Source organism: Lepidochelys olivacea, assembly GCF_965140295.1.
Source record: "Lepidochelys olivacea isolate rLepOli2 genome assembly, chromosome: 13".
Classification (NCBI taxonomy): domain Eukaryota; kingdom Metazoa; phylum Chordata; order Testudines; family Cheloniidae; genus Lepidochelys; species Lepidochelys olivacea.
This window is the reverse complement of record NC_140423.1, coordinates 876,011-902,534: the sequence shown is the minus strand read 5'-3', so window position 1 is coordinate 902,534 and position 26,524 is coordinate 876,011. Positions and strand designations below refer to the sequence as shown.

Below are 26,524 nucleotides of genomic sequence, written 5' to 3'. Positions count from 1 at the left end.
GGAATGAGGCATGAGTGATTGCATCAGGCTCTGCACACTTTTCTGTGACTGTGGCAGGGAGAATCCCATTGTACTGAGAGCTCAGTCTTGCGGGAGGCCCCTGGTGAGCATGGATCTTGTCTGCCTTTCTTTTCTATAAAGCAATCCTCAGACCTGTGACATCACAATAATAATGCAGTGTGTCCTGCCTGTGGAGGCGGAAGCAGCCTCTCTGGTGTGGGATGTGAGGGGGGGGGAGTCCCTTGACAGGTGACTGCCCCTTACAATGAATGCTCTGTGCAAGACTTATAATCTCACAGCTCCATCCTGACCATCCTCAAACCACAGTCTGTGCATAGAGCCTGGAGCGCCCTTTGGCACCCTGCACAACACCCACTCGGTCTTCCTGCCACGGGGCAGGTGACAGCTTGGAGCTGGGGCCCTGGGGCTGGATTAGATTGAGTTGGAACTGGAGCACAAACTGCTTACTGGGCTGGGAACTGGGCATCAAATGATGCAAACTAACTTAGTTCCTCTTGCATGGCCCTCTGCCCAGCTGCTTTAAGGGGTCAGTTGGGGATTCCCTGGGTGGAGGGGATGTCCCAGGGCTGGAAGGGACATGGCAGGGGCAGGCTGTATTTTGGTACCCCATTGCTGGTGGAACAGGCCAGAGGGACTTATTCCTGCCCTTGTGATGTAGCCCACCCCATAGGCTTCTCTAAGTCACCTTTTGCTCCCCATATGCTTTGGCCTCTGGTGTGACTTAGAGACCCCTCACCCTCCACCAACCCAAAGGCCAGAGCTCTGCTGGACATGGGGGCCTGGCCCCCTTCTGAAATGTATGCTTGCAGGTAAACTAATGGCATTTCCAAGCCAGGCATAGTTCAGCCTCCTGTCCCTGCCTTTCCCCAGCTCTGCTAATGCACCTCACTGCTGATCTTCAATACCCCCTGCTGTTCCAGATCTGGGCCCCCAAAATGATTTGAGAGCTGGGAAACCTGCCTGAAAGTGAGAGACTTAAAGAGCTCAATTTGCTTAGTTTCTCAAGAAAATCAAGGGAGAACTTGATCATGATTATAAGTTGTGACGAAGTGGGACTGTTCTTAATGGTTCCTCTGAATAGTGTGGGGGTGCCTCAGTTTCCCCTAGGCAGTTCTTAAGTATCTAGGTGGTGGGGTAAGGGTGTATGATCACTGCAGAGCCCTAGAGGGCAGGTGTGTGCAGGGGTCTGGACACAGAGAATGGCCGACACCCTGTTTCCTGGCAACTGATGGCCTGGGCCCTTCCCCACTGCAAGGTGAGAGCTAAAGGGTTGGAGAACAAAGGAATCCGGTGACCTCCTGGCCTGGGAAAGGAAAAAACCCCGGGGGAGGGGGCTGGAGGGAGTTTCAGTTTGAGGCTGGCTGGAGACATGGAGTGAAGTACAGCCATGATTGTCTGGCTCACTGCCCCCCAGAATGGACCCAGCTGAGGGGTCCTGTTCTCTGTTCCTACAAGCTCTGTGTTAGACCATGTCCCTGTCGTCTAATAAACCTCTGTGTTACTGGCTGGCTGAGAGTCACGTCTGACTGCGGAGTTGGGGAGCAGGACCCTCTGGCTTCCCCAGGAGCCCGCCTGGGCGGACTTGCTGTGGAAAGCGCATGGAGGGGCAGAGGATGCTGAATGCTCCGAGGTCAGACCCAGGAAGGGGGAAGCTGTGTGTCCTGCAGACAGGCTGCTCCCAGAAAGGAGACTTCCCCAGAGTCCTGACTGGCTTCATGGGGAGCAGTTCCAGAGCATCGCCTGGGGACTCCGTGACATAAGTACTTCACAGAGCGAAGACTGGGTTAAAGAGCTCTTCGGTACATAGTGGGGAAAGGCAGAACAAGAACCAAGGGCTGGAAGTTAAAGCCTGGACAAATTCAAATGAGAAATAAGGTACATGTTTTACAGTGTGGTTGATTAACCATGGAACAAACTCCCAAGGGAAGTGGTGGGTTCTCCATCTCTTGATGTCTTCAGATCCAAACTGGAGCCAATGGCAGATGCTTTAATCAAACACAAGTTACTGGTTCAGTACAGGAGTAATGAGGTTCTCTGGCCTGTGGGATACAGCAGGTCAGATGAGACAATCTGATGGTCCCATCTGGCCTTCAACTCTGTGAATCTAGGCTTTGCTGATGTGCCCCAGCTGTTCCTGCCTTTGGGTCTTCAGTGAGCAGAGGCTGATAGCTGTGCTGACTAGCGAGGTGGCTTTAGAAATGGAGAGGCTGAAACTACCCCAGTAGCATCCCCGTGGTGTAGTCTGGCTCTGACTCAGTCTCCGAATAGCGCTGAGTGCGGTGTGGTTCCTCTAACACTCTGAGCTGTGTGAGTTGTCACTGGGCTGCTCACTAGGCTGTGACTGTCGTTACCAGTGATGTTTGTTCCTCCTATTTAAAACAACAGAAAAAACCTGATTAAGGAGATGGAGACATGAATTAATGCCCTGCAGCTACATAAACAAGGCTCGTATTTATATTCCACCTGTTGCATCAGCACATTTTGTGAAATGTTGAGCAAAACAACCATTGCTGCAGGAAATGGGTTTTTCCTCACACCACATTGCTTCACTCAGCTGCTTCAGCACTCGGCCCCTTCCCAGCAGTCCAGACCACCTCCCGGAAGGGCATGCCAGGACTGCTTCCCAGGGATTGTTCCTATACTGCTCTGTGACCAAGCAGGGGCCCTCTTATCTTGGGCACTATTTCTCTGTGCCCTTTGCTGTGAATCGTGCCCAACGGCTGAATAGGGCCATCTCCTAGAGCTTTTGAGAGATTGTGCCCACATTATGTAATTCCACTCATCTGGGATTTGTGCACACAGGGCTGGTGCAAAGACAGGGAATGCCATAGCTGCACCTGAGGGCACAGTGCCCCTCTTCCCCAGCCAGTGAGGCTGTGGCATAGGATGGCCAGGTGCTGTGTTGAAGGAGTTCCCCGCCTGAGGAGGGGGGCATAGGAGCTCAGGGTGGAGAACTGCCCGGCAAGACCTACGGAGCAGCGCTATGGGCTGTAACTGTGAATGTATTTGTGGAGGAAATATTCATCCAAAGAGATGCTCAAGGAGCCCCAAAATGTGACTCCAGGGTCTTAACTTGACGCTGAAGACGCTTTTCTTGACGCTGAAGAAGACAGCACCCAGGGACCAAGGAAGTGAGTGAGGGCCCTCGGTGCGTGTGCTTTGGCCGGCCTGCCTACACTTAACCTTGCCCCTGTGTTTCGACATCCGCCATGCTGCAGCGTGGCATGGGAATGGCTGTCACTGCACACGTGGGTGCCAGGCTGTGTGTAAGCCTCCTGCCTGGGAGACTGGCTGGTCGGGTCACTCTCGCTGGGCCCTGAATCCAAGGCCCTATCAGGCTGCACTCAGGGTTAAAAGTGCTAACAGCAGCATGGCCTGGCCCCTCTCCACATGGGGAACTGCTCTTCTGGCTGTTTTTTCCCCTCGACTTTGTTCTTGTGGCTTCCTTGCCAGGACCTGAGACCTCAGAGCCACTGCTCCAGCCCACCGGATTTCAGCCCCTCCTGGGGCTGCTGATTCATCAGCATTGGTTAGCTTAGGAAAGGGGGGAAATCAGCAGATTACTGAAAAATAAGTGAAAACAACAAGGTGAGTGAGAGCAGGGCAGTGGCTGCGGGCCCCAGGGGAGCGAGCCCCGTGTGGTGCCCAAGTTGCTCCCCTGGGACCAGCAGGAGCTGTGCTGGCTGCTGGCTCCACACCTGAGACAACAGGGCACAGTGATTTGCAGTCCTGCTCAAGACATCCTGGGCAGGAATCTGGAGGGGATCTCCCCAGAAGGTTGCATACACTGGAACAAGCGGATCCACTCACTAGGTAGGCCTCGTCTACACTAGGATTTAAGGTGGGATGTTGGTGCTGCTGCAGATTTTAACCACCAGAGAATGTGCTTAAGGCAAGGTGCCTTGTCTATTCTAGACTTTTTAACCATGTTAGCTCCATATCTGGTGTGGAGATGCCCAGTTTTGACCTCTTCCCCCCGCCCTTGCCCTCCGAGGGGCATGTGACTGTTCTCTGCCCAGCTTTCGAATCTCTAGGCCCCTGCAAATTGGCCGTGCTGGCATTCCCAGAATCTGCACCGTGTGGTGTCTACTCTGCCTTGCTGATCATTAGTGCAAGAATGGCTCTGCACACCCCTGCAGTTTCCAGTTGCTGCCTTCCTGGTTTGATTCTCTGCTGTTTACTCATGGGCAGAGTATGAGTTAGTCCATACTAACTGTTAGTCCATATGGCGGTGTTTGTATCCAAGCCAGTCTGAATTAATTTTGCAGCTGAGAATTTGCGCCATTGTGTGAAATGTTTTGTTGGAATCCGTGTATGTTGTATCTACCATTTCCCTTCCTCCACTGCTTCTGTACTTTTAGGTTAAAAAACACAACACATCAGTTTTGTCTGGCAAGACTTGTTCTCCATGAAGCCCCAGTTCCTCTCATTACCATGGTTCCTATATCACCATTTGGCTAACCAAGTCCTCCTTTTCTTTTTGCAAATACAGACTAACACGGCTGTTACTCTGAAACCTACCATTTGGCTAGTGGCTTTTGTATCTGTTGCATAGCAGTCAGGCTAACACTCCTTGTTGGAACTGCTGCTCTCTGGATCTAGAAGGCAGCTGCTGTCTGAACCCTTTGAGATGATTTGCTGGCCATGCAGTAAGGTTACTGGCTAGTACTCTAGCGGGCGGGAACCATGTGTGCCACAGGCCCCCGGGTTAGACTGAGAGCATCAAACCACCTGCCCCTTTTGACCAAGGGGGAATATTTTGTAATATTTTGGAGTCGTATTTGTGCCTCAGTTTCCCCAGTATTCTCCATTGTTACCCGGTGAGGTGGGAAAGGACGGCTTGCTCTCAGGGTTTGGCACAGCTGTAACATGGTAGCACTTAAGTGAAGATGCTACTACGCTGACAGGAGAGCTGTTCTCGCCGGAGTAGGTAATCCACCTCCCGCAGAGGCGGTGGCTGCGTTGGCAGGAGAAGCGCTGTCTATGCCGTGGGGACAGTTGGTATAGCGGCGTTGCTCAGAGGAGTGGATTATTCCTGAGTGACAGTTATACCCATCTAAGTTTGTAGTCTAGACCTGATGCCTGAGGGCAGGCGAAGAAGCAGAGCAGTGGGTGTCCCTAGTCTGGGCCGAGGTCTCGATATCAGCGGAGCGGCTGAGAAGACCATGGCGAATCCAGTCGCCAGGACATGGACACCTAGCAACCAGAGGGCTGTGGCCTTCCCCACCTCTCCTAGGGAGCTGAACAACGGTCCCCAGCTCCAGAGCAGAGGATGGGAGAGGTCGGGGAGGAGAGCTGGCTGCTGGACCGAGCCAGGGCTCTCACCCGGGTCTGACCAAGGAGGAGACAAACGGAGCTTGAACCAAGGGGTCCCTACAGCTTGGCTGAGCGCTGGGCTAACCAGACTGGACTGTGCTTTACCCTTCAGTTCTCTGTGCTACCCTAAGGCTTGCCTGGGCCATGTCCCAGCTAGCGAATAAACCCGACTGTGGGACAGCGCTGTGTGAGCGTCACTGCCCATGCTGGGCGAGGGACGTCCGTACGCGTCTCCCTCAGGGACTTGCTGACGGAGCTCCCGGGGGCTGCAAGCCCAGAGGTTGTGTGTAAGGAGGCAGTGAAGCCGCACGGCCTACCCTGGAGGAAGGGCACATCAGAGGGGTTCGTCCTAGAGACCGTTCCGAAGCTGGGGCCATACACCAATCCTGTGGGGCCGTGACACTCCTGCCTCCCCTTCCCTCTCCTGTGGTGTGTGGATTGTGCCATCTCGACTCATGGCAGAGTGGACTGGGTGAGGTGCATTAGTCCCCAAAGATGGGTGGGGGGTGATGTTGGAAAGAACAAGCTGCAGAGGGGGCTTAGGGACCTTTTTCCCTCTAGGTCTCCAGTCTAATGCAGCCGGCCTGGCAATGGCCACCAGGCCCTGGGAAACAAGTCGGAGTCTCCAGTGAATGTTGCCCCAGGGGAAGCATTGACAGCACTAACTCCTCTTCACACTACTTGTGCCTGGCCCCTTTGGGGCAGTCTCAGCAGAGGACAGAGAGCCTGGCCCCCCAGGCTCAGTGCCTTGGCCCTCAGAGGTGCTCTCCCCGGAGGGGTGGGGCATCTTGGCATGTACCTGTTGGGGGGAGGGGAAATAGGGCCCTTAGCTATGCGGAGCTGTTGCTCCAGCCTTTGCAGTGTGACAGTGAGGTGAGAAGCCCCCCAGGAGGGACCACCCTGCAGCACCCTGTAAGGCCGGGAGCAGCACTCTGCACCCCATGCTGCAGATGGCCGCCTGCAGGGTGGCACTTAGCCAGGCACGGGGGATACAGTGCTATCGAAACAAATGGGTGTTTTGCCCCCCCTTGGCACCAGCTGCAGAGAGGGGAGACCAGGACCCTCTCGGCTTTGTAAAGGGTGAGGCAGGTGGCTGGCCCCAGCAGAACAGTGCTGAGCCCCGGGGCACAGCCAGCCCTGTGTGGACGTGGCAATAGAAGAGGGCTGCAGGATCTAAGCAGGCCCGTGGGGAGGCGGGGGGGAGAGCATGGCTGGTGGGAGGGGAGCGGTTGCTGAGTCTTGCCTTGTGGCTGATAAGCTTGGTGGAATATCCTTGTCTGAGGGTGGTGCTGGAAGTGAATCACCTCCCGGCTGTGGGGATGGGTGGGTTGGCTCAGGGCCCCTTTTCAGTGTTTACTCCTGAATGGCTCTGCCCTGGCTCAAGAGCAGGAGACATGGAGAAGGGGCATGCCCGGCGTGAGCAGGCTGGGAAATGCCACGGTGCAGGCTGAGCCGTTCCTGCCGGCAACCCAGAGCAGATCTGGCCAATGGGCAGTGAAGCTGAGGCAGTGTCTCTCGCTTCCAGGGGCGGGTGTGTCACTGAGCCCACTCCACAGATGAGAACACTGAGGCCCAGCTGCGGGAGGGGAATTGCCTAAGGCTATCGCAGAGGAGTGTGGAGACAAAGCCCATCTGAGGAGCCTGGGCGCAGATTGCTAGAGCATGGGATGGGGGTGGGGATCGGGATCGTGAGGAGCACCAAGGGTGTGGGGCAGTTGGGTGGTTACAGTGGGCACCTTGGGCTGACCCTGCTGTGCTCCACCCACTGGACTTACTCACAGGCCATGGCCACGGCGCTGTCCTCCCCGGGGTGTCTAACCATGGCTGGCCCTGTCTCCCTGCACCCTGGCGCAGAGCTCTGGCCTTGTGCTGCTCGCCACAAAGGTTCCCGGACCCCTCAGGCCAGTGCTGCATGGTGGGAACGCCTTGGCCCCGCTGCTCCAGCACAGGAGGGAGCGGGGGCACCACGGCTTGTGCGCTGCACGGGCAAGCGGGGCCCTGCCCCTTGTCACCTGAGGGTGCTGAGGTGTGCAGTGGAGACAGCGGGTGAGGGGCTCACTGGGGGGCCTGTCACAGGGGTGACAAGCACTGAAGGATCCCACCTGATCTCCCTCAACCCTTCAGCAAACCCCTTCTAAGCCTGCCCTGGATGAGGTGGGAACCAGTGCAGGGGCTGGCAGGTGGGAGCCCTGAACCGGGGACAGTGGAGCCAAGGTGCTGGTGCCCAGCGGCAGTGCCTGACCCCCTTCCAGCCTGACCCCCTTCCAGCTCCTGCTGCCAGCATGTTTCCTTCCACCTGCAGCACGAGCCTTTCTGTGACTGAGCCAGGAAGAGCTGCCCCCAGATGGGCTCTGCTCCAGTGCCCCCATGAGAATCCGTGTGCCCGGGGGTCCCCGTGGGCATGAGTTGAAAATGCTGCATCCAGCAGCGGGGGAGAGCGTGGCCCATGCCCCAGAGCCTGCTCCAGTGTCTGTGCCCAGCAGCTTGGCTGCTGCAGCTTGCCATGCTGTTGTGGGTAGGGGAAGGTGGGGGGTTGCTGCCTTTTGTCTGGCTTGTGCTTGGCTTGCCCTGGCATTGGCTAAGATGGGCTCCCAGGCGCCTTGTCTGTGGGTGCCTGGCTGTGCCCCAAGCCCCACACAGCCCCTGCTGGTGTTGGGTGGCGTCCCTGTGTGACGTTCCCCTGGTGTTATCCAGACCAGTGATCTGCTAGGTCACTCCAATCCTTGCCTCTGGGAGCCAGCCTGACCCTGCTCTGCTGTGAGAACCCCCACTCCGGGGCTGTTCACACACAGCCTCTGGCATGTAAGCTGCTCCTTGGATTGTGCATCCGAATGACACTAGCCAATATCTCCGATCCCAGACACAACCCTAGGAACCTCCGTCTTGCAGTGTCCCGTTATGCCCGCTGGACGCTGCAAGCTTATATGAGTTTATCAATTTAACAAAGAAATTGATATGTACCAGGCTTGTTATCCCAAGGGGAGTCTCTGACACACTTCAAACCAAATGCACTGCTTCAGGTAGAATAAACATACAGACTTATTAACTATAAAGCTAGATTTTAAGTGATTATAAGTCAAAACACAGCAAGTTAGATTTGGTCAAATGAAATAAAAGCAAAACATTCTAAGCTGCTCTTAACACTTTCAATGCCCTTACAAATGTAGATGCTTCTCACACAGGCTGGCTGGTTGCTCTTCAGCCAGGCTCTCCCCTTTGATCAGCACTTCAGCCGGGTGGTGGTGGTGTCTGCAGATGGAGTTGGAAGAGAGAGGAAGAGCATGGCAAAGGTCTCTCCCTTTTATCATGTTCTTTCTTCTCTCTTGGCTTTGCCCCCTCCCCCACTTCAGGGTCAGGTCAGCATTACCTCATCGTAGTCCCAAACTTACCAAGGGAAGGGGGGTGACTCACTCCAGAGTCCAACAGATCCTTTGTTGCTGCCTTGGCCAGTGTCCTTTGTCCCTGTGAGGCTGGGCTGGGTTTGTCCCATACCTGCCCTGATGAGGTGTGAACTGCCCCTCTGCTCTTGGAGAGTTTTGCCTGGGCTTGCTTTAAGCTGTGAGGACACATTTTCAGGCTAATAACTACATGTATGAAATTATAACCTGTAACATCACTGTAACAACAATTACTATTGCATCACTAGAACAACCATGCTCAGTGCATCATGAGCCTTCCTAAGACAGCCGACTTGACAAACTTTGCACTGGATATCACACATTCGTTTTATAAGGGTGAACATGGGGGTGCTGGGTGTTCCCCAGAGGTACAGAACGTCACACCCTGCTGTTCCCAGAGTCCAGATGCCTGGCTGCACCCCGAGCCCCACTCAGATCTGGGTGGTGTTGGGTGGCGTCCCTGCCGTCAGCACATTGCCTGCTTTTACAGCTGCTTCCTGTCCTCAGATTTTGCTTTCATGTGGCAACCTGAGCTGCTCTCTGCCGGACACTGTGCTGTGTCATCCTCACAAGATGTTGACTCCCTGCTCAGGCTCTGCACCGTGCTGTTCCCCTTCCTTGCACCCCCTTGTTCTCACGCTGCGGTTCCCTCCTGCATGTGCTTCCCAGGGCTCCAAAATGCAGCAGTTCACCCCCTTTCTCTGTACCCATCCATGGAGGTCTGAGATCATGAAGGACTCTGCCCCTGGCGCCTTGCTCCCATCCCCTCCTTTCTCCAGCTGCCTGACAGCCTTTCCCCTCCCACTGTCCCTGCAATTCCCACCTCTCTGAGCAGGACCTTTGCTACCCCATCCTCTGTGGCAGGAGCTGCTGGTAATGAGCTTGCCTGGTGTGGTTAGCAGCTCTGCCCCTTTGTTCCTAGGCCCCCTCCGAACTCTTCGCTCCACTTCCTGCTCCCAGGAACTGATCAGTTACAGTGCAATGAGGTTGTTCCAGTCCTCTTCCCTGACACCTCAATCTGTGACAGAGCTACCTCCTCTGTATTAGCGGGAGAGAGCAAGTGTTGTCCTTCTCTTGGCTTCCCTGGGCTTGGATTTTCACTTTCTGAAGGCAGAGTCTCCAAGTCTTGCGATATTTGGTGTTTTCTTAAAGCCACAGCTCTGGGAGTCAGGTGATTACGTGCAAATGTCAGTTTCCATTGTGATGAAGTGGGGGTTTTCTTGTTTTTTCCTTGTTTTTCTGATGGTTTGCAGGCAGAGGGGGTGGGACGCCGTGTCCCTGGCTGTAACTGGTTTAACGAGGGGATGGGAGAGGGAGTTTGTTGTTACAGAGGACCAGCGATGGAACTTGGGACCCCAGCCAATAGCCTGGGGAACGGATACCCCAGTGACTGGTGACCTGGGGACCCGGAGGCCCAGCTCAGGAGTCACAGCCCGTTCTGGCCAATGGGAAGACAATGGGCTGTGAAGAGAGGACCCCGGTGATCTGACCAGGTGGTTCCAGCCAGAGGGGGCCAGAGGACAGAATTGGGGAGGGGGGGCCCAGGCGACCCTGTTTACCTGGAGAGAAGACAATGGACAGAGGGGGAGCTTGGGGCCGGGGATCTCAGCTGCCCAGCTGGGAAGCAGAGGGTCTCTGGGCTGGAGAGAGAGAGCAGGCAGAGCCCACCTGGATGCAAGGGAGACTTGGATGTGCTGTGCTGAGGGAGACCAAGCATGAGGCCCTGAGAGTTTCCTGTGCTGGGTTTGAACGCTCAATAAACCCCCCTGTTTTAAACTGGTTGAGTGTCACCCTGGTCTAGAAAACCGGGGTGCATTATTCCCTCTGGGAGTGGAGGCCCCAGGGGTCCAGAGCAAGGGGACTCCCTGAGGGGGCCGATGGCGAGAAACAGGCATGCTAAGTCTCGGAGAGGGGCGGCTCCAGGAGGTGGAGGGGCTTAACCCGGAGAGAGAGTGGACCCCCAAGAAGGGCTGTTTCACTGAAGGGGATGTCACAGTGTCACCGGGTGATGCTCTGGAACTGCTCCCCATGAAGCCAGTCAGGACTCTGGGGAAGTCTCCTTTCTGGGAGCAGCCTGTCTGCAGGACACACAACTCACACAGCTTCCACCTTCCTGGGTCTGACCTTGGAGCATTCAGCATCCTCTGCCCCTCTGTGCACTTCCCAAAGCGAGTCTGCCCAGGCGGGGTCTTGGGGAAGGCAGAGGGTCCTGCCCCCCAACTCCGCAGTCCGATGTGACTCTCAGCCAGCCAGTAAAACAGAAGTTTATTAGATGACAGGAACATGGTCTAACACAGAGCTTGTAGGTGCAGAGAACAGGACCCCTCAGCTGGGTCCATTTTGGGGGGCAGTGAGCCAGACAACGCCGTCTGCCCCAGCCCTTTCTCCTCTGGGCTTTGTCCCTGTCCCGGGCCAGGAGGTCACCGGATTCCTTTGTTCTCCAACCCTTTAGCTCTCACTTTGCAGGGGGGAAGGGCCAGGCCATCAGTTGCCAGGAAACAGGGTGTCAGCCATTCTCTGTGTCCAGACCCCTGCACACACCTGCCCTCTAGGGCTCTGCAACGATCATACACCCTTACCCCACCAGCTAGATACTTAAGAATTGCATAGGGGAAACTGAGGCACTCCCACAATATTCAGAGGAATCATTAAGAACAGTCCCGCTTCGTCGCATCGGGTTCCCCCCAGGGACCACACAGGGCCAAGAGTGGGCACGACCTGTGAGTCCGTGACATCCCTTTGTGACAAAGTAGGGATTTTTTGTAATATTGTGTGTGCCCCGGTTTCCTCATGTGCTGCATTGTTTCCTAGTGGGTTGAAAGGGACTCTTTGCTCTCAGGGTGGGCTAAGACACAGGTGTGAATGGCGCCCGGCTGTCTGGGTCTTAGGTCTCATATCAATGGAGCTCTTGAGAACACAATGGCAGATCCAATTGCTGGTCATTGACACCTGGCACCCAAGGACCATGGATGGCCCCACCTCTCGGCAGGAAGCCAAGCAGCATTTCCCTAGCTGGAGAACAAGGGGGAGGTTACGTGTGGGCTCTGAAGCAGCCGAGCGGGCCCACCGGATTCTGACCAAGGAGGTGGACAGATGGAGAGATGGAGCTTGAACCAAGGGGTCCCTACAGCTTGGCTGGGCGCTGAGCTAACCAGACTGGACTGTGCTTTACCCTTCAGTTCTCTGTGCTACCCTAAGGCCTGCCTGGGCCATGTCCCCGCTAGCGAATAAACCCGACTGTGGGACAGCGCTGTGTGAGCGTCACTGCCCATGCTGGGCGAGGGACGTCCGTACGCGTCTCCCTCAGGATCTGTCTCAGTGGGACTGGCTGATGGAGCGCGCAGGGGGGCTCGCAAGATGAGGGGTCTGGCCCACTGAAGGGCTCCTCCTAGAATGGATCGTGACACCACTTTTAAAAGAGTCTTGAGCCCTCCTGGTGCTGGAGAGAAGCTGGAGAACGTGACCCATGCAGCTCAGAGAGCAGAACGCAGCTCACCCCACCCCTCCAGTTCTTCCTTGTTAAGAATCTCGGGGGGGGGGGTGCTGCCTCTGGTCTGTGCATGCTGGGGTTGGCCATGGTGGAAGGATATCCCTGTAGCTCCCCTCTCACAGGAGGCTCCCGGCCAGTTGCCCTGGGGTAGGACCCTGCACCTCTGGGGGGTTGGGGGTGCTCACTCAGCATTCGTGTGTAAGATAAGGGGGTTCCTGAGATGCTACCCTCTGCAGGAGCCAGCCATCGGCACTAGCTGGGCGTCTGCAGCAGCGGGCAGGAAGCCTCCTGCAGCAGGGGCCCTCACATGGCTGGTGGAAGGGGGCTTCCCCAACATGTGTGTCTGGCAGGAAGACCTGGCTGTGAGTAAGAGGCTGGTGGGCAGCTGACGGTGGCTTCTTCCCCTTTCAGCTGGTGAGAGCCAGACTCTGGGCTGACGCACTGCAGGAAGGGGAGCCGCGCTGCTTTTCTGGTGGTTGGGCCTTGGGAAGCTTCTGGGCTACTGCAAACGCCAGGACAGAGCAGGTCTGCGCAGGGGCTTGCAGGGTCCCTCCTCCCTCTCTCCTGCCCCTGGTGCTCTTGGGATGAAACAGCGATTCTCCCCACCCCGCATTCAGCCCTCTGGTCCCTGGCTGGCTCTGCAGTGCTCTCCTCACCTTCCTTTGTGCAGGTGCTTTTCTCCCTAGACCCTTCTGGAGCTGTGGCCCCGAGGTGCAGGTACATGGGGGACGGCTCCTGCTCTGAAGCGCAGGGCTGTATGTGAGTGACGGGCAAGTTACAGCCCCCCTCTCTGAAACGCCTGCCTGCACCCCCTTCCCTCCGGGCCAGCTCCGCTTCTCTGGCACTCATTTGCCTGCTTATCTTGATCACTTCCCAGGCTCTGGCCCTGAGGCTGGCCTGGGACTCCCCTGCGCAGAGGCAGTTGCTATGTTGGTTTGGGGGTATGCAGCAGCCCCACCGAATCCACGGCAGAGCTGGAACCTGGGCCTGGCCTGGAGGCAGCGGCCTCGCTTGCTGGGCCTGCACGCTGGCTGGGGTGTGTGCCAGACGGGAGGTGCCCCCGGGCTAGTGCTGGAATTCCCCCGGTGCCCTCCATGGAGGCTCACTAGCTCCAGACAGAGGGGGTGAAATTTCCCTACCCGTGCTCTGCCCTGGCCTCTTCTCCTTGTTTGGCTCCAAGCAGTCACCCGAAAATCCCCAGGTGCTGATGCCAGCAGCAGCTGTTTTAGCCTGGCTGTGAGTCAGTGGGAGCGGCTGGCCCGGGGAGGATCCTGGGAGCCCCGGGCTCTGTGCCAGCTGCTTTGTGTATTGGTGTCCAGGATCTTCCCGACTCTCGGTGTTTGACCCGCTCTCACGGGGCCAGCCGGACCCCGGTGGCAGAACCCCCGCCCAGCGTGGGGAGGCCTGCAGAGCCAGGGTCTGTGCCAGCGGGGTCAGACTGCCCCGGCCAGAGGCGAGCGTAGGCTGGACATTGCTCACGTGCACAGGGGCTGGTCATGGGCTGCACCTGCCTTCGTGCGTTTGGAAGAGCCCGCGCCCCACCCCAGCGCGTCCTTCAAATACCACCCTGGGCACCCTGGTGGCTCTGCCCAGCCAAGGGTCCCCAGGTTGCACAAATGTGAGGGAGCAATTCAGCTACTGAGGGTCCAGCAGCAGGCATTTGTCCGCTCTCAGCGAGGTTCCCAGCAGGCCAGGGCAGGACGGGGAGGAGAATCCTGGATCCAGCTAGAATCGCAGGGGTCTGAGGGCAGGGGGGTGGCATTCCTCCCAGGCCAGAGGTGAGTCCAGGCAGGAGACGGGCTGGGGCTCTGGGAGAAGGGCTAAGCCATACTGGGTCAGACCAAAGGTCTATCTAGGAGCTGGGGTGGCTCTGCTGGGAGTTTTACATCGCTGGAGCGTGGGCGGCCGCTGCGGACGGGCACGTTCCCACGGGAGGGGAGCCTCCCTGTGGTTTCATAGACCCAAAGCCTGGGGGGACCCTTGTGCTCATATGGCCCAGCCTGCATAGCCCAGCCATGGAACCACCCTGGGCAGATTCCTGGGTTGTTTGGGCCAAGTCTTGAAACTTTTTTCTCAAGAGGCTTTGCCATCCTTGCTGGCCTGGGGCTGGCCTGCAGGGTCCAGCACCTCGTGTAAGGACTTGGGGTGGGCATCACCCTGGCCGGCAGTGTGCCGGATTCTGCAGCCTGGTGCCCACCGAACCAGCCAGGGGCCGAAGTGTCAGCAGCGGGCGCACCTCAGGGTGGAATTTGGCTCCCCGCTTATAGCCCGTTTGTCATCTGGGCTCTGTGTCCTGGGAAGGCGGGTTCCCAGCACAGAGGGCGAGCAAGGGAAGGGAAATAATCCCCCTTCTGCTGCCCCTGCCTTCGAGCCCAGGGAGCCGGTGCTGGGCCTGATGCATAGGTGCTGGAACTAGGGATGCTGGGGGGCTGCTGCACCCCCTGGCTGGAAGTGGTTCCCATCACACACACGGTTTCCAGTTTGGTTCAATGGCTCTCAGCCCCCGCACTGTACAAATTGTTCCAGCGCCCCTGGCCTGACGCACTGAGATGCCCACGGCCTGCGGCTGCAGATGGAGCCTTGGAGCAGCCCCCCAAGCCTGCTGCCCTGCCCCCAGCTGCTCCCCAGGCTGTGGAGTTTGTAGGTGCCCCAGGTTGGGAGTAGCGCCTGCGGCATGGAGTATCTCCACCGTTGCCTTGCAGAGCACCTGGGGGTCGGTAGGTGCATGGTGCTTAGTGCTGGGCAGGGGATTCCTGGGGCGGGGGGCTCCCTCTCCGGCGGGGGGCTCCCATGGAATGAGCTTAGCATGTGTGCAGAGCGGTGATTCAAGGAGGAAGGGTTTTCTTCATTCGGTTAGTAACTTCCTCCCCGTCACTCTTGCAGGCTGTGGTGTGAGATGAAGCAACTGGCCCCATTTCTCATCCCTGGCTTCCCACGCTGTGTTTGGAGGGGGAGGAGGGTTCCTTGCCAGGTGCAGCCGGCCCTGGCCTGCTCTCTGCCATCATCCCACTGCTGCCAGGGCTCTCAGCTGCCTAGGAGCCCCGACTCCCACTGCGATCCTGGCTCATCGGCACACAAGGATGGGCTCCTTGGCTTGCAGGGGTGCGGACACCTGCTGCCAATGGTCCCCCCGGCCCCTAAAGGGGAGAGGGGATAGTTCCCCAGGGCCTGTGCATGGCTGGCGAGGGGTGAAGCCAGCTGGCGAGTAATGAGCTCTTGGACCTGTTCCTCCCCATCCTCTAGCCCCCTGGCAGTGCCCCGTGCCAGCCAGGGCCCGGTACAGGTGTAAGCGACTGGACCTTGAGGGGTGAGGTTCAAATCCATCAGCCAAGATGCGGGGCTGTGGACACAGCTCGGCTCCCCCCAGGGCTCCTAGGGGAAAGGCAGGAAAATCCTTCAGGCTGCAGCCGGGCCGCACCCCACCCGACTCAGGACTGAGGAGGAGGATGGGGCCTGCAGAGACTTTCCTGTGCGAAGAGTGATCCAGCTGGGAGTCTTCAGCTTAGGGCAGGGCCAGCTCCAGGGGCACAGGGCTGGCAGGTGGGGTGTAGGCTCCCACTTTCAAGGCAGGAGGGAGCAAGGGACCCTCACCGCAGCTGACAGACTGGAGGAAGCTGCCCCAGCCACGGGCTTTGTGCCGGCCTCACAGGCAGCTGCCACTGGCCCCTCTTGGTGACAGGGCAGCAGACGGGAAAGTCCCTGGGCTGGTCCAGCCTGGCCACTCAGATGCTTCAAAGTCCTGGTCAGCAGGGCCTGAGCTGCCTCTTGGCCACTTCCTTCCCCTCCTTCCTTTGCCCTGTTCGCTTTCCCCTCCGTCACGCGGGTTCCCACCAAGTCTAAACAGTGCCACGCGGGCGAGGCTTCTGCCACCTTGGCCAGGGCGGAGGGAGAGCTGTGCTGTGCCATGCAGCCAGAGCCCTGTGTGTGCCAACAGGGCAGGTCGTGGGGCTGGGGGGATCGGTTGTTACCTGTGGGAAAGGCCCACGGAGCCTTGCGCCACGGCAGAGGGTGGGCCACATGCTGGGCTGATCTGTGGCTCTGTGCCGGGAGGGTGAGTCGCTGGGGCTGGAGCCTGCCTGAACCTGGGCCGAGGAAACGACACGTGGGGAAAAGTGACCTGCAAGGAAAGGGGCTGGCGCTGGCCCTGGCTGGGGGGAGGGTAATCGCTGCCCTGTCCCCCAGGGCCCCGGTCAGCCTGGCCCTGCACGGGGCGAGGTGAGACTCCTGCAGAGCACCCCGGGACTGCCCAGTGCTGGTGACACAGGATGCCTGGCCTGACCCATGGGCCTTGGAGCTTGTGATTTTCTTCAGGGGCCCCAAGGAGGTCGGTTGCAAAGGACTGTGGGAGCTGTGCCCTGGTGGCTCTGCACCAGTGCCGTGCACGTGTGGGCAGCTCCCTTCCCTGTACCACAAAGCACCCTGGGCACATTGCTCCACCTGACCGTGCACCCCACCCCTCTCCCATCGGGCACCATCTCCTGGGTCTGCTTCTCTGCTTGTTTACTCCACTGAGCAGAATTACCCCTGCGAGCTGGGCCAAGGAACAAACACCTGGCCCCAGTCTAGCCCCGAATTCGTACAGGGCTTGGGGGAGGAGCTGTTGCCCCAAACCCATGTGGGAGAACCAGGTTCGGGCAGCAAAAGTTTGCGACTTTCCCAGGCCGTGAGCAACCCAGTGCTGAAGCCTGGGGAGGAGGCCCCTCTGCTGGGGCCTGTGTGCTGCTTTCCGGAGTGCCAGCTGGGCACGGCCCAGGCACGGCATTGGCACGGAGGGGCCTGTCCAACCCCTCCCCCGCTGCTCTTGCCTCACAGGATGTCCTGCTTCCTGCGGGGGCCCTGTGTTTTGGTAAACAAGGTGTTGAAATAGTTAAAGGGCTGAGCAAAGCCCCAAGGGCCTGAGTGTGCCGTTAGTCACCTCAGCTGGGAGAGGGGCTGAGTGACTCACTCCCCCTGCACAGCATAAATAGGAGCTGGCAGCTCTGCACTGCACAGAGCAGCAGGGCAGCCCGGCACTCAGAGCCAGCCAGCCAGCCAGGGAACTTCAGCCCACTGCCTCACCATGGGGCTCACTCTCCTGGCCCCGCTAGCCATGGGGCTCCTGGCCCTGAGCTGCTGGGCTGCACCACTCCACTCCAAGCCCCAGGCTGTGATCTCTTTCCCCGGGGAGCTGGTCAGTAATGTGACGGATCTACAGCTTGCAGAAGTGAGTACTTGGCTCGCCTGTAAGGGCTGGGACCCCCAGTAGGGCATCCCTGGGGTGCCCGTGCAGCCGGTCGGCTGTTAGGACAGTGGGCTCGTGGGTCCCCTGCCAAGTTGAGCCCAGTGACCGCTCGAGGGCCTTGTCTGTTTCCCCTGATCCATGGCAAAGGAGGGATGGAAGAGCGCAGGTTGGAGGGCGCACCGTGAGCCTGCTCTCATGAGGGGCAGGGAGTGTCCTGGATGCAGGGCTGGGGAAAGCTGGGAGTCTCCTTGGGAATGGGAGTGGGATGGGTCACTTTCCCTCTGGGTCACCCAGCTGGTCCTGTCCTGGCAGCTGTGATGATGTGAGGCAGCAGGGAGGGGGGAGTGTTGACCTGGGAATGTGCCCTGGGGATGGGAGACCTGAGAGCCTGTCACCTGAGCCAGGAGGGAGGGGGAGGTGACACCTCTGCAGAGGAATGTGAACAGAGGCTGCAGCAGGGAACCTGCTGGGGGGGTTTAGTTTCAGTTTGGGGCTGGGTGGAGGAACGCAGGGAACCCCAGGGCTGGGGTCTAAGCTCCCTGCTCCCCCAGAAGGACTTGACTGAGGGGTCCTGGGTGTGCCCACAAGCTCTGTTTTGGACTGTGTTCCTGTTGTCCAATAAACCTTCTGTTTTACTGGCTGGCTGAGAGTCTCAGTGAATCCTAGGAAGAGGGGTGCAGGGCCTGGACTCCCCCACACTCCGTGACAGCAGCAGGCACTGCCCATCCTGCCCGGCGTTGCTCGCCCCTCTGACCGTCTCTCCTTTCTTAGAGCTACCTGCTGCGCTTCGGCTATGTGGAGGCAGAGGGGCAGACCCGCAGCAGGCAGGTGTCCCTGGGCAAGGCGCTCAGGAGGATGCAGAAGCAGCTGGGGCTGGAGGAGACAGGGGAGCTGGATGCCAACACGTTGGATGCCATGCGGGCACCTCGATGCGGTGTCCCCGATGTGGGCAGCTTCCTCACCTTCGAAGGAGACCTCAAGTGGGATCACAATGACCTCACTTACCGGTGAGCCCCTCCCGCCCCCCAGGCCACACCTGGACTTCAAAATACCAGTGATGCCCCACAGACAGGTGATTGCACCTGGGGGCAGGGAGGGAGAGCCTTGGCCCAAGGCCATGCAGGCCTGATTTACAGCTGCAGCCCTGCCAGGAGCCCAGCTCTGACTAATGTCCTCCAGCCGGCTTGGGCTGAGGTCCCCGGCAGTCACCCTGGCCTAGGGAGGCCCAGCCCAGAGGGGTGCTGATCATTGATGGGGGTGCTGCACCGTGAGCCTGCTCTCATGAGGGGCGGGGAGTTAGCTGGGGGTTGGTCCTGCTTTGAGCAGGGGGTTGGACTCGATGACCTCCTGAGGTCCCTTCCACCCCTGCGATTCCATGAGTCTATGCTGCGGCTCCGTGCCATGGCACAACGGGGCTCTGCTAGCCACCGTGTGGGGCTGGAGCACCTGAGGCCTTGGTTTGAGTCGTGAGAGTGCAGCACATCCCCTGGGTGTCTCGGGTGTCTCCGGTTAGTCCATGGTTAGATGTGGCTGGGGGGTTACCCTGGTGCACCTGAGCCCTGTGGTCTGACCCTGTGCTGCTCATCCCCACCCCGCTCCGCAGGGTACTAAACTACTCCCCAGACCTGGACGCCTCTGTGATAGATGATGCCTTTGCGCGAGCCTTCAAGGTGTGGAGTGACGTGACCCCGCTCACCTTCACCCGGCTGCAGAGCGGCGAGGCTGACATCATGATCCAGTTTGGCGTCCAGGGTGAGCCCCTCTGTCAGGGCAGGTGGGTGGGGTACCAGGGGTGCCGCAGCAGGGCTTGTGAGGGGGCCAAGGGCAGGCACAGGGGGAGGTTTCCTGGGTTATACTTGCTCATTTACACCTCCTGTCAGCCCCTGGTAGCATGGGTGTTTGCTGGGTGCGTGTGCCTGCCGGGGTGCGCGAGCGTGGCCTGGTACGCGTGGGGGGGCTGTATGGGGGGCTTCGGCCATCTCCCCTCTCTGCCCTGCTCTCTCTGGGCAGAGGGGACTTTCAGGAGCCAGGCATGTGGCTGACTGTGGGGTTCTGTCTCCAGAGCACGGTGACGGGTATCCGTTTGACGGGAAGGACGGACTTCTGGCCCACGCTTTCCCCCCTGGCAAAGGGGTTCAGGGAGATGCCCACTTTGACGATGACGAGTTCTGGACGCTGGGAACAGGGATAGGTGAGGTCAGACTCCAGGGCCGCTGCCTGGCTGGGGAACCCGCCCTGCTGCTGGCACTGGCAGCAGACCCTGACCACACCCCTCCTCTCTCCCCACCAGTGGTAAAAACCAGCTACGGGAACGCCAACGGGGCCGCCTGCCACTTCCCCTTCACCTTCGAAGGACAGTCCTACTCCACCTGCACCTCGGAGGGGCGCTCCGACGGGCTGCCCTGGTGCGCCACCACCCCCAACTACGACAGGGACAAGGTCTACGGCTTCTGCCCCAGCGAGCGTGAGTATCGGGGCAGCCCTGGGGCGGGGCCCCGGGCAGGGAGGGTATCGCGGGCAGGCGGCAGGTTCCCCGGCACTGCGGGGGGGTTGCTGTGAGTCCGGAGGCCGCTGCCTGGCGGAGACGTTCCAGCACTCTCTGTTTCCCTCGGGTAGTTCTCTACACCTACGACGGCAACAGCGACGGGGCCAAGTGCGTCTTCCCCTTCGTCTTCGAGGGGAAGTCCTATGATGCCTGCACCACCGCTGGGCGCTCTGACGGCTACCGCTGGTGCGCCACCACCGGCAGCTTCGACCAGGACCAGAAATACGGGTTCTGCCCCAGCAGAGGTACTGGGCTCCTGGGGTGCAGGGTGGGACTGTTCAGGCAACAGCCGGGTCAGCTGATGGGGTGGCCCCTTACGGCACAGCACCTCCCACGGCCCTGCCGCGCTCTGCAGGAGTCTCTCCCCTTGGGCACCCCGGGGGGGCTGCAGCGGGGCGCAGTCCCCATCTGCCCCAGGGGCCCCGTCCAGCACTGGAACCTGGATAGCTCTGCTGCTTATCTGGGCCCTGCCCCGCCCTCTGCTTTGGGCTGTCAGCACTCCTGCCCAGCGTGCAGCCCCAGCTGGCTCCGTGGGAACGAATCCCCGGCATCCTCCGCCCCGGCTGCTCGCAGCCCTGGCCAGTTGCAGAGAGAGCCTGAGAGGGGGCTGAATTTGGGAGCCCGCAGCGCACTCACGCCTGGCGCGTGCACCTTGGCACTTGCTGGGGTTGGCCTCTTTGCCCAGGACCATTTGGGCCTGAGGTGGGGCCGGTGCCTGAGCTGGGCTGGCATCAGACTCCTCAGAAGCCCGGCCCCTGCTGCCCTCCCCATATCTGTGTCCCCTGCACTTTGGGGGCCCCCAGAGAGTCTGTGTTTGCAGTGGCAGCTGCCCCAGCGGATGTCTCCTTGTTCAGAGGGGCCCAAGCAGCCTAGGGGTGCTGCCCCCCCGCCAGGGGGCTGGAATCTTGCTCACCCGGCTGGTTTTGTGCTGCAGACACAGCTGTGATTGGCGGGAACTCGCAGGGTGACCCATGCGTGTTCCCGTTCACGTTCCTGGGCCAGGCCTACAGTGCGTGCACCAGCGAGGGGCGGCAGGACGGGAAGCTCTGGTGCTCCACCACGAGCAACTACGACACCGACTACAAGTGGGGCTTCTGTCCCGACCAAGGTACAGCCGCTCCCTGTGCCCCTGGCCACCCCCTGCCCCGCGCTGGGCCCTTCCTAGCAAGCAGCCACGGACCCTGGCCCCAGCCCACCTACTGCTGCTGCACCTCAGCCCCCTGGGGCATGTGCTTGCGGCAGGCGGCTGGTCAGGGCTCTCTGGACTGCAATGTAGGGCTGGCTGGGGGGGGAGCATCAGACCCCCAGGGTCGGGCGGGACTGGCTGGGGGGGGGCATCAGACCCCCAGGGTCGGGCGGGACTGGCGGGGGGCGGTATTGGACCCCCAGGGCTAGGCGGGGCTGGCTGGGGGGGGCATCGGACCCCCAGGGTCGGGCGGGGCTGGCGGGGGGCGGTATCGGACCCCCAGGGCTAGGCGGGGCTGGCTGGGGGGGGGCATCGGACCCCCAGGGTCGGGCGGGGCTGGCGGGGGGCGGTATCGGACCCCCAGGGGCCAGTGCGGGTGGCCGGCGGCTGCGGGGGTGGGCGTCAGACCCCCGGGGCCGGGCGGTCTGCCTGGGCCCTGACAGCTGTTCTGGGGTTTCAGGTTACAGCCTCTTCCTGGTTGCTGCCCATGAGTTCGGCCATTCTCTGGGCCTGGACCACTCGAGTGTCCGCGAGGCCTTGATGTACCCCATGTACAGCTACATCAAGGACTTCCACCTGCACCCAGACGATGTCAGCGGCATCCAATTCCTCTACGGTGAGCAGCTGCCCTGAGCCCGGGCACAGGCAGGGGTGGGGGGCAGGGCAGGGCAGGGCCACGGCGTGGATCCTGGAAAGAGAAATGGCCCCGACTTGAACATGTCACTGGCTCAGCGTTTCCATCAGTGTCCATGGAGATGCCAGTTTCTATGGCAACCCTGACTGCTGCATGCCAGCGTAGCAGGGATGCCTCCCTGTCGGGCGAGAGGGGAGTGTGGATGCATGGCGGGCTGCAGCCCATGCTCGAGAGCCGTGCCTGGGTCTCTGAAATCTCCCCCGGCGCTTCCCTGTCCAGGGTGGCGCCAACTGCAGGAATTGAGTGCCAGGGCACACAATGAGAGCCCGTCAAGCTCCCCACTGCTCCAGATAGGCTTGTTCCAAGCCCAGAGCACTGGCAGCGTGACCCACGTGGTGGCACCAGGGGCCGGGGCCTCTGGCTCACAACCTGCGTGCACCTGTCCCAGCTGCGCCGGTCTGCCCTGCTGGGGCCCTTGTATCGCCCGCCAGCAGACGGGCCCTTCTCCTGCGGCTTTGGCCTCATGTTGCTTCCCGTCTCCCAGGCCGTGGCTCTGGTCCCAAGCCCCCAGCACCAACGACGCAGGCGCCAGACATCCCTGACCAGGCAACCACACAAGCCGAGGATACCACAACCACGGCCGAGCCTGACGACTCCCCCTTGCCAACTGAGCCCAGCCCTGTGGACCCCAGCAACGATGCCTGCAAAGTGAATTCCTTCGACGCCATCACCAAGATCAATGGGGAGCTGCATTTCTTCAAGAGCGGGTGAGTGAGCCCTGCACCCTGTGCCCAGTGGGGGTGGGGGGCACAGGGATGAGGGGAGCCCAGACCTTGGTATCTACATGGGAATTTAATCCTGGAGTCGCCCCTGCTCCCAGCGGAGCCGCTCCCAGCCCTCTGCTGATGAAGGGAGCTGGTGGGGCCCCCTCGCCCCTAGAGTGTGACCCCCAAGTCTGCTGCAGCAGGGCCAAGCTTGACAGGGGTTTCTGGGGGGCGGAGGGACCCTGGGGTTCACCCCCCATGACGCTGGGATCTTGCACCCTCAGGAATTACTGGAAAAGCTCCATGTCCCGGAAGAGGGCGATTCAGGGCCCATTCCGGATCAAGGCCACCTGGCCAGCCCTTCCGGCCCCCATCGACGCTGCCTTCCAGGACGTGCTCACCAAGAAGCTCTTCTTCTTCTCGGGTGAGGATTGGGACCTGCCCAGCTTGCCAGGATCTCCCGGCCCCATAGAGACCCACTCCCTGGTGCCCTGGGTGTCCCTCACTGGGGGCCAGGCCTGGCTCCTGCTGCACTGGTGCTGGGTTCTTGTCCCAGCTTCCCCACGTTCACGCTGCCCTGCCACAAGCCTGGGGGCCACTCGGGGCTGGCTGCTGCATGGGGTGGGCCACCCGTGCCAAAGTCCGTCCTAGCGCCTCTCTCTGGGGGCCACCAAGCAGCATGGGACGGGGCCGAGCTGGTCACTAGAGCCCTGGGCGCCCTGGAGCTGGGTGAGGGGCCCAGTGGCCAGTCTCGTAGTGACCGGCTGAGGGACTGGTCCTTCCCTAGCCAGGGCTGCAGCTCCGTGCCCTGCCACTCTGCTCCCGCGGGGGGCTTGCTGGACCGCGGTGCCCCTGTGTGGGCGGGCGCCCTGCCGTGGGCTGCGTGGGCGCACGTCCTCCCGCGGCTGGGGCTGTCATGCTAGCACCGTGTCACTGTGGCAGGTCGGCGTTTCTGGGTGTACACGGGCAGCAGCGTGGTGGGCCCCCGCGGGATCGAGAAGCTGGGCATCGGCAAGGAGGCAGAGCGGATCTCGGGGGCCCTGCAGCGGGGACGCGGCAAGGTGCTGCTCTTCAGCGGGGAGAAGTACTGGAGGTGAGGGCGTGCCCCGGAGCGTGAGGCCGGGGTTGGCCGACCGGGACAAGGGTGGCGACCAGGGCAGGGTGGATGCTGGGCCAATGGGGACGGGGGCTGGGCACGGGTTGAAGTTGATGCTTAGCTGACGGGGACGGGGGCAGCAATCGGGTTCAGGGAATTAGCTCGTTTCCTGCCCCTGTGACAGAGGCCCACGTGGGCAGGGCCCCATGTCTGGGTCTGTGGGTGCCTGATCCAGCGCTGCTCTTCTCCCCACAGGCTGGACGTGAAAGTCCAGAAGGTGGATAAGGGCTACCCACGTCTCACTGATGACACCTTCGCCGGCGTGCCCCTCAATGCCCACAATGTCTTCCTCTACCAAGGTGAGAAGGGTTCTGGGCTCTGGGATGCGGGGCCTCTCTCTGGGCCACGATGGACCTGAGCGTGGGGCCCTGGCTCTGCGGAGCTGGGAGCGGGAGTTCTCCATGGCTCCTTGGCACTGCCCCTGTACCCGGGCAGAGTGCTCAGCCTGGCTGGGCAGCAGGGGCTGCACATGGCTTCCCCGGAGCCTGGGAATAGGCAGGTCCCACAGCTCCTCCTTCATGCTAACCCCTTCCCTCTGGATTCCTCCCCGGCCCAGGAAAGTACCACTTCTGCCAGGACCGTTTCTACTGGCGAATGACCCCACGCTACCAGGTGGAGCAAGTGGGCTACGTGAAATATGACATCCTGAACTGCCCAGAGTAGTAGGGCCCAGGCAGCTTCACCTGCACCAGAGCCAACCAGCGCCTCTCCCCGCCAGCGGCTTGTACATTCCTGCACCAGAGCCAGCCCGGCACAGGCCAGCGCCTCTCCCCGCCAGCGGCTTGTACATTCCTGCACCAGAGCCGGCCCGGCGCAGACCAGCGCCTCTCCCCGCCAGCGGCTTGTACATTCCTGCACCAGAGCCGGCCCGGCGCAGGCCAGCGCCTCTCCCCACCAGCGGCTTGTACATCCCTGGACCAGAACTGGCCCGGCGCAGGCCAGCGCCTCTCCCCACCAGCGGCTTGTACATTCCTGCAGACTCTTGGTTTTTGTTGTTTCGTTCCATGCGGCAGCCCCAGGCTGGCAGGGGAGGTGGAAGAGTTGGCACATGGAATCTCTGCCCAGGGCCTGCCTTCCAGCCCCAGGCGGGTCCAGGGAGGGACAGGCCCTGCTTTCCAGAGACTCTGGGCAGCAGCTCCAACGAAACAAAATCACACCCAGCTGGGATGGTCCAAATGAGATCTAGAGGCGACAGCCTCTGGGAGCTGTAATATTCTGATTCCTCAGCGTCAGCTGAATCTGGGTGGGGTGGGGTGGGGAACAGGACGTGTTAGCTAAAGGCTCTCGTCCCTGGCCCGGGTCTCTGCAGGTGGCAGCCCCCCACCTGCATGTGCTGTATGGATTGGTTTGCCTGGTGCAAACTGCTTAGAGATTTGTAAGCGACTTTGTCTTTTTCAGAAGTTGATAAGTCTGTGTCTGTCTGTCTGGGTTTGCTCAGGAGCTGGTGCCCATGCACTGGGGACCTGGCAGGTGCCATTGGCCTCAGTGGGCACAGGGAGTGCTGGGCGTGGCCCTCGCTCTCTCTCCTGCTGCCATTTTTGTACCTTGCACATTTTTAATAAAGAGAATCCTGGAGAAAAACAGTGTGTGGGTGCTGCTATGTCTGTCCATCCATCCACCCAGAGCTGGCTGGGGGCAAGCACCGGGAAAGGCTGTCTGAGTGGGGTGGGGGCTGGGAGAGTATCTCTCGTGTCCTGGGGCCGGGGCTTCCAGGCCTCTCCTTTCCGGCACTGTGGTCCCCCTTGGGGGGTGCAGGGAGTGTCGGTGGGGGCTGCACCGCAACTGAAGGTGGAGTGTTGCTGTGGGGAGGTGGATGGGGGTGGCCTAGAGATAGGGGTGGGGGGCCATGGTGGGGGCTGCAGCATGGCCACCCCAAGCATCCCCAGCTCAGGAGAGACTCCAAAAGCTCCAGCAATCGGCCTAAAAATCAGATCACCCCAAATCACCAGGGTTTGTTTTCTCATGGGCTGTTGAGGGTTGTTCCCCGCCCATTTCTGCCCTATCATTTCAGGAACAGTTCAGTTCTGCTGGGCATCCAGTCCCAGCTCAGAGGGGCTCTGCCCAGCATCAGCAGTGTGCCGCCCTCCCAGCACCAGCCTGACGCCAGCCCTCTCCCGCCTACCCGCCCACCATGCTCCTCCAACGCCTCCTGCCCTGATTCCACCCCCTTCCCCAAGGCCCTGTCCCCACCTCTTCTCCGCCTCCTCCCCAGAGCAGCGAGAGCTGCAGCTCTGCTTCTCCTCCTCCCACACAAGGGCCATCAGCTGATGGGCGGCAGGGAGGGAGAGGAAGAGGGACAGGAACCCAGCAAGCTTCTTCATGGGGGGGCAGGATTTTGAATGGCACGTTGCTGCATGCTGGGGTCCTGGCCTGGGTTCGGCAGCAGGCTGAGCAGGGCTGGCGGCTGGGACCCGGCAGGCAGCAGAGTGCCATAAGTTGCCGACCCCTGACTTAGATCTTACCCAAAATACACGCTTATAGCCAATTCTTATTAACTAAACTAAAATTTATTCAAAAAGCAAAGAGAGAGAATTGGTTAAAAGATCAATATACAGACAGACTTGAGTTCAATTCTTGAGGTTCAGATACAGAGCAGAGCTGAGCTTGTAGCTGCCAAAAGTCCTTTTAGAAACAGTTCATAGGTTTCATAGGTGCATCCGATGAAGTGAGCTGTAGCTCACGAAAGCTCATGCTCAGATAAATTGGTTAGTCTCTAAGGTGCCACAAGTCCTCCTGTTCTTTTTGCGAATACAGACTAACACGGCTGTTACTCTGAAACCAGTCCATAGGTTA

At 60.0% G+C, this 26,524-nt stretch overlaps 1 protein-coding gene across 1 annotated transcript; it reads left to right on the top strand.

Annotated features, from left to right (window-relative positions):
* Positions 1-17,166: 17,166 nt before the first annotated feature.
* Positions 17,167-25,301, top strand: MMP9 (matrix metallopeptidase 9). The gene is made up of 13 exons (XM_084645444.1): positions 17,167-17,428; positions 18,218-18,453; positions 19,050-19,198; positions 19,509-19,637; positions 19,737-19,910; positions 20,063-20,236; positions 20,926-21,099; positions 21,638-21,793; positions 22,356-22,578; positions 22,860-22,999; positions 23,518-23,668; positions 23,927-24,030; positions 24,288-25,301. Exons 1-13 carry the CDS (start codon positions 17,285-17,287, stop codon positions 24,392-24,394), a joined length of 2,061 nt encoding a protein of 686 aa, XP_084501570.1. The 5' UTR covers positions 17,167-17,284; the 3' UTR covers positions 24,395-25,301.
* The last annotated feature ends 1,223 nt before the right edge of the window (positions 25,302-26,524 follow it).